This window comes from Pteropus vampyrus, unplaced genomic scaffold, assembly GCF_000151845.1.
Source record: "Pteropus vampyrus isolate Shadow unplaced genomic scaffold, Pvam_2.0 Scaffold196, whole genome shotgun sequence".
Lineage (NCBI taxonomy): Eukaryota > Metazoa > Chordata > Mammalia > Chiroptera > Pteropodidae > Pteropus > Pteropus vampyrus.
The window spans coordinates 2,359,393-2,366,228 of NW_011888977.1; the positions used below are offsets into that span (position 1 = coordinate 2,359,393).

Genomic DNA, 6,836 nt, shown 5'->3' on the forward strand with positions numbered 1-6,836 from the left:
TTCAGATGACCCTGAAAAGATCATAGAAATCCACCCCAAATCCCACCACTCAGTAGCAACACTGGACATGCTTCATTTTAGTCTCACAGACTCGTTCAGATGATGACTGCTTCTAAAGCAGGCTCTGCAGCCCCTCAGCCAGCCCCATCCTGATGGCCAGTAGGGAAACTGCTTCCTAATGAACATGTTAGTCTTGGGAATACTTGCTTTCTGTTTCAACATTGTCTGTTCTAAGCCGGAGTCCCTGTCAAGGCTCGTTCAAACAGTCTTTTGGATAGTGAGATTCTAGCTGAGTGCTCTATCTTTCAGGTTTCTTCTCTTCCCTTTCTTTCCAGAGTGGCAGTGGGTGTGCGAAGCGTGTCATGTGCCCTTCTGGCAGTTTACTGAAGGTTTGTTGAAATGATAATATTTTGGATATACCTCGGAGACATTGTGGGTCCGGTTCCAGACCACCACAACAGTTTATCATAATAGAGCAAGTATTGCAGTAGAGCAAGTATTGCAATAAAGCAAGTTGTGATCTTTTTGCTGGTAGAGGGTCTTGCTTTCCGTTTGTAAAAAAAATGTAACACTTGTAAAGTACAATAAAGCAAAGTGCAACAAAATGAGGTCTGTCTGTATTGGATTAAATAAAATAACTTAGCCCTCATTCATCTGTTTCTTTTTGCCTTTTTAATGGGGCTACTAGAAAATGCAAACTTACACAGGTGGCTCCTGTCTATTTCTGTTGGAAGTGTTGTTTTAAGCCCTGGAGGTTCTGAGTGGTGGAACATGACCAGCACTGGAATTATTTTTACTCAAAGGGTACTGACATGGGGAGCGCCCCTGCCTGGGTACCCTGGAGTGGGGCAGCAGGAACCGGAACTTCAACCAGGAGCCCCAGTGCTGGGCCTCTCCAGTGCAGGTTCCTCCTTGTGGCTTTGGGGTTCTCTGGCAGCTGAAACCAAAGAAGTCTGGAAGACCTTTGAACTGGTCAGCAAATGTGGATAAGTCAAGACTTCTTGGTGGCAAATAAGAGAAAACGCAAAAGTGACAAGCAAAAATGAGAAACCCAACTCTCTTGACTAGAGAGGCTGAGACTACTGTGGCTTTAGGCAACAGGATCCAGAGGCCCCCTTGGTTCATGGCCTCACCTGCCCTTACGGTCAGCAGGTCTAGTGGAAGGGCGCGCTGCTGTGAAAACTCACTCAGTACCTCTGAACCAGGTTCACTGGCTGGGGAGGGCTCTGCTGGCCTGGGCAGTCAGGGCTTCTAGCCAATATTCCCCCCTCACACACACACACACCAATAGAGGACCAGTCAGAAAGCAAGATGGGGCAATTGTGGCAGGGTGTGCAGACCCCCTTTGTCCAGGGCGACACCTGGTGAGGGTAGGGATGGCATCTGCTTCCTTATTCCCCAGTGTGTCCTCAGACCCAGGACAGGCCCTGGTACACATGCATTGTATGAATTTAGAAGATGAAACCATTTCTTCAGTGGAGCCGACTCGGCTTTGTTTCCAAAGGCTGATGGGGCTGGGGACAGAGCTCCTTCCTGGGACGTCCCGGCCTGACTGGGCCCAAGACCACTTCTGCTCCTGAGGGTCTTAGTGCTCTCTGCATCTGGGTCCTTTATTTGTAAAAGGACTAAGGGCGACCACCCTGACTACTGAGGAAGTTTAAAGTTGGGCTGCACAAAGGCCAGCTCTGGTGTGACCACAGTGGGCCCATCAGGCAGGTGCCCCTAACCTGAGCCTCCAGAGCCAGTCAGCAGACCCTGTGAGTCCTTCAATGCGTGTGTGTCTTTATGACAATCCCTCATAACCAGCAGTAAGTGATGCTTGCACTGCTCCCAAGTCTTGAGACTAAGTGAAAGAAAGGTCGAGAGTGGGGAGAGGACCGTAAGTCCTGAGGCCCATCTGGCTTTTGCTCCCTGTGAATGTGGGTGGTCACGTAGCAGAGGGAAAAAGATACTAAATACTGTGTTTGAGATGATTTAATTTAACCTCAAATAACTCTGCCAGGTAGTTGTTAATATTCCTATTTTTATAGCTAAGAAAGCTAATAAACAGGTAATAGAATGATATTGAGCAGACAAGAGTTAACACAGTAGGCCAGTGATTGCTGGCCTCAGAAAGGCCCACCTCTAAGCAGGTTGGCATTTGGCCAGCATCTGGGACCTGGGGTTTAGAGATAACTCCAATAGGAGGGGCTCCCTGTGCCTACGTTGTTTATGCAAATGTTGTGATTTATATTGAGCACATACCTTCTTACTGGGGGGCCGGAACTTTGGTGGGTGCCAGGCAAAGGGCTCCATGTGTTTACCAGCCCCCCTTGCCTCTCTCTGCTCCTCTGACCTGGCATGTGCTCTTTCTAGAGGGACAGCAGCCCACCTGTGCCCATGAGGACAAATCCACACTCGGGGTAGGGTGGAGTGAGTGCAGGAAGGATCCTTAAGCATGCTGCCTGGGAGCGCTCTCCAGGCCAGGCTTCAAGCGAGCTGTTCCATCTCAGCCTGCGCTGGGGCTTCTGCTAAGTCAGCAGATGCTCCTGAGGATGTTCTCCTTCCCTCTGCCCCCCAGTCCCCAACTTGGGCATGTAGGACCTAACCCTGGACATGCAAACTTCGTGCGGGGCCTTGGCAGACTGAGGCACGTTGTCCCTTCTCTACCCACAAGCACCCCACCTTCCTTTCATCTGTCAGCCACACCTTTCTCGGTGCATATTTCATTCCAGCTCCTATTGTCACCAAATGGAAAAGCCATTTCAGTGACTTCAAAATAAACCATCTCCAAAGGAATCCAAAGCTGAAAAGGCCAAACCCGGGATCCTACAGCCAACAGGGCCTTCGAGAGCAGACCATGTGGTCCAAAGGCAAAGGCCCTCTATGTCACAACCAGCCTGAAGCTGGGAGACAAGATCAACAGGAGAAGGCAATGCCTGAGAGAAGCCTGGAGGCTGAATCTCACTGGAGACAGTGACACCGTCCTGAGCTCACCCACCCCTCCAGGGAGGGTGGCTGTATAACTTATCATGCAGAAAAGAGTCACTAATAATTACAGTCAGACAACAGACCTAACTGGGACCTTCCTGGGCAAATCTGCACATACAGCCACCCTCGTATGACCCAGAGTTGCCAGATCTCTTCATGATATCAACAGGCCTTACTCTCCAAAACGTCTGTAGAATCAACCCTATGTCTTTGGAGTTTTCCAGGTCAGCACACTGCTGTGTGCAGTCTTAGGCAGGCACTTTCCTCTCAGTTCAGACCCTTGTCCTTTCATATAGGCCTGAGATTTCTTGTTGGCTGATTCACCAGAGCCCAGTTAGTCAGAAGGGCTTTAAGGGGCCCCTGGAAAGACAGAGAGCTGCCAGGGTCCTACCGGGCCTCAGCAGAAATCCAGGTGCCTGCACTTTTCTGTTCTAAGTGCTCTATTGCGATGTAGTTCACAGTGCATGCATTTCACCAAGTTTAGTGTACAGTCAGTGGTTTCTAGTATAGTCGCATCGTTGTGCAACGATCACCACAGTCAACTTCAGATCATTCTTATCACCCCAAAAGAAAGTCTCGTTCCCACTGGCAGTCACTGCCAATTCTCCCTCAGCCCCTGGCAACTATCTGCTTTCTGTCTCTGGATATGCCTGTTCTAGACATTTCATATAAATGAAATCACAACATTTGTCCTTTTGTGACTGGCTGCTCTCATGTAGTATTGTGTTTTCAAGGTTCACGTTGTAGCACGTGCCAAAACTTCACTCCCTTTTATGGCTGAGTAATATTCCTGTGTGTGGATGGACACATTGTGTTCATCCATCACTAGCTGGATACTTGGTTGTCTGCATACTTGGGAATCATGCTGCTGTGGACATCATGTGCACGTTCTTGTGTGGATGTATGTTTTGGGCCTGCTGGGGAGACACCCAGAAGTGGAATCGCTGGGTAGGATGGTCACTCCAGGTTTGGTGCTCAGATACCTTACCAGGAAGGAGTAATGTGTCACTCCATGAGGGAAGGCCTGACTTGTCTCGGGGCTGCAGCAGCCTTGGCCCTCTGGGGACCTTTTCTCCTCATCCCCCCCACCCCACCCCTCACCACCCCTTGTTTAAGAGAAGAGGACATGGCATTTAGTCATTGTGGAAGCGATGCCGTGGGGATTCATGCTGAGGGGGCATCTAAGGAGACGCAGCTTGGAGGGACCTTGTTCATCCAGGTTGTAGAAATATTCCATAGCTTCTGTATTAGTTTCCTGGGGCATAACAAATCACTGCAAATTTGATGCTTTAAAACAACATAAATCTCTTCTCCCAGCTCTGGAGTCTGGAATCAAGGTGTTGGCAGGGCTCGTTCCTCCTGAGGTTCAGAGGGAAGATCCTTCCTGCCTCTCCTGCAGCTCGGGGGGCCCCAGGTGTTCTTGGCTTATAATCGCATCACTCCAATCTCTGTCTCTGTAGTCACATGGCCTCTGTGTGTCTGTCTCTCTTTCTCTTCTATGGACACCAGTCATTGGATTTAGGGCCCGTGCTTCTCTGGTATGGCCTCATCTTAGCTAATTACAACTGCATTTCCAAATAAGGTTACATTCACAGGTTCTGAATGGACATAAATTTTAGGGGCCGCTATTCAACCCACTGCCAACAAATAGACCACATTGTGTTTTTTCGTTGATCACCTGATAGACACTGGGGATTCCCTTTGGGCCACTGTGATCTGCGCTGCTGTGGCCATGTGTGTAGTTTTGTGTGGAACACGTTTCCGTAGTTGAATGGCTGGGTCACATGGCCACGTTCCATTTAGCTTTATGGGGAGCCTTCCACTTGATGTTAAATCTCAGTCTGCACAACAGACTTATAATAAGGGCTTCTTCTCTATGTCGAGGCCAGGGCAGAGGTGAGCACACAACATCTCCGCTAAGTGGGCCCTGAAGCCCAGCTGCCGCCCGCACTCCTTGTACCCAAGCCACATGCTGGGTCAGGAGGAAGCTCTGTGGCGTGAGCCCCCAAAGTGGAAGGAGGTTTCATCTACCTCTCTATGCCCTTTCTTGCAGATGGGATGGGGAGACCTGGGGGTATATGGCGAGCCTTCCAGAGAGACCCCAAATTTGGACCGGATGGCTGCCGAGGGCATGCTTTTCCCAAACTTCTACACAGCCAACCCCCTGTGCTCACCATGTAAGTCAGGGCTGGCGTAGGGGAGTAAGCAGGGGAGTGGCATGGGGGGCTGGCAGGGGAGGCAGGCACAGCAAGGGAGAGCAAGCACAGAAGAGCAAGCACAGGACGTTGTGGAGAGACGGGGACATGGGGAGCAGGCAGCCCTGATGGAGGCATCAGTTTCACCACATTTCCTCTGAGGGCCAAGAGGGTGGGTAGGCATGTGCAGCCTGTTGGCTCCCTGTCACACTGGGTTCCTGGCTCCATGCTGTGTGGATCCATTAAGCCACTTGAGGGCTTGTCCCCTATAAGGATCTTTGAGGCCAGAGTTGCTACATGTAGTGGCTCTGATTCTTAGGCACTGAAGGCTGTGGCTGGCTCAGAAGCTCTTGGCTGGGAAGTGGTTGTCAGTGTGGGGGTGGGGCAGCCTAGCCCCCTCCCTTCCAGAGGAAGAGAAGGAATGCAGGATGAGATACACATGGGGGGCTGTGTGGACCTCACATCTTGGTGGCTGTCCTGGGAGATAGGAAGAGCAGTTGAGGGCTGGACAACGCTGAGCTTCAGGGTCTGGTCAGTGCTCCTTAGTGACCCGTCTCTGAGCCGGTCAGTATAGGGATGGTCTGCCTACTTAGGGGAGGCTGGCAGAAGCTCCACAGGTTGGCCATGGGCCTGACATGTGACATGTTCTCATCATGTTTCTATTTTCTTTGCCTCCATGCAGCAAGAGCAGCCTTGCTCACTGGACGTCTGCCCATCCGCAACGGCTTCTACACCACCAACGGGCAGGCCAGGAATGGTGCGTGTATACTAAAGCTGCACCCCAGGCCTGGGGGGCTGAGGACCAGAGGGGGCGACGTGGGGTATTTGTCACCCATTCTTATGTGAGACCTTTCTTCTCCAGGGTCAAGGGCTTTGTTTGGGTTATAACTTGCCATTTTGATGCAGTGCTTCCATCAAAAACCATGCATTTTAAGCAACTAGAGAGGAAGGTGAGGTTAGTGTGTGATCTCAGGGGTTCAGGATGGAGCCCGGCCCCTTCCCAGCTCCTGCTTTCAGGGGGACTGCCAAGGCGACAGGCTCCGCTCACAGCTCCTTCCCTGTTGCGTCCTGGCCCAGGGCGGCCCAGCACAGCCTGGCGAGTGGAGCATACCCTCCCCACAAGGAGTTGCTGCCCATTTGGGTGGGCAAGCTGTACGCCCACAAAGAGACCTGAGAAAGCCAGGTGCTGTGAGGTCAGCAAGGACCTGCCCTTGGAGAAGGGGAGTATAGAAAGCACGGGAGAGCCTGCCATGGGTGGGACCCTCGTGGTATCAGATGGCATGTTCTAGAGACCCCACAGACCAACAGAGAGGAGGTGCAAACTTTGGGGAGGTACTTGGAAGACCTCAAAAGTGCCATGCAGCAATACCAGCTCTTCACCAAGGCTTTGCCTATTGACCCTGAAGGGCCATTGTTCAAATTCATTACCTTTTGTGGCATAGACTGCTCCATGTATGCAAGTCGTTCATGCTATGTGATGCTCTTCCAGCCTACACGCCGCAGGAGGTCGTGGGTGGCATCCCGGACACGGAGCTCCTCCTGCCCGAGCTGCTGAAGAAGGCTGGCTACGTCAGCAAGATTGTGGGCAAGTGGTGAGTCCTGATACTCAGCTGGCTGGGTACATCCACACAGGGTCATAGCTAAACATTTCCAAACAGGGAGAACTTCTTG

At 51.4% G+C, this 6,836-nt stretch overlaps 1 protein-coding gene across 2 annotated transcripts in view; it reads left to right on the forward strand.

Annotated features, from left to right (window-relative positions):
- GALNS (galactosamine (N-acetyl)-6-sulfatase) overlaps window positions 1-6,836 on the forward strand; it is a 31,287-nt gene that overhangs the window by 2,106 nt on the left and 22,345 nt on the right. For both annotated transcript variants that reach the window (XM_023537680.1, XM_011371881.2), the window contains exons 2-4: window positions 5,024-5,147; window positions 5,848-5,922; window positions 6,655-6,757. In XM_023537680.1, coding sequence (XP_023393448.1) covers window positions 5,024-5,147; window positions 5,848-5,922; window positions 6,655-6,757 — 302 coding nt within the window. The remainder of the gene's footprint in view (window positions 1-5,023; window positions 5,148-5,847; window positions 5,923-6,654; window positions 6,758-6,836) is intronic.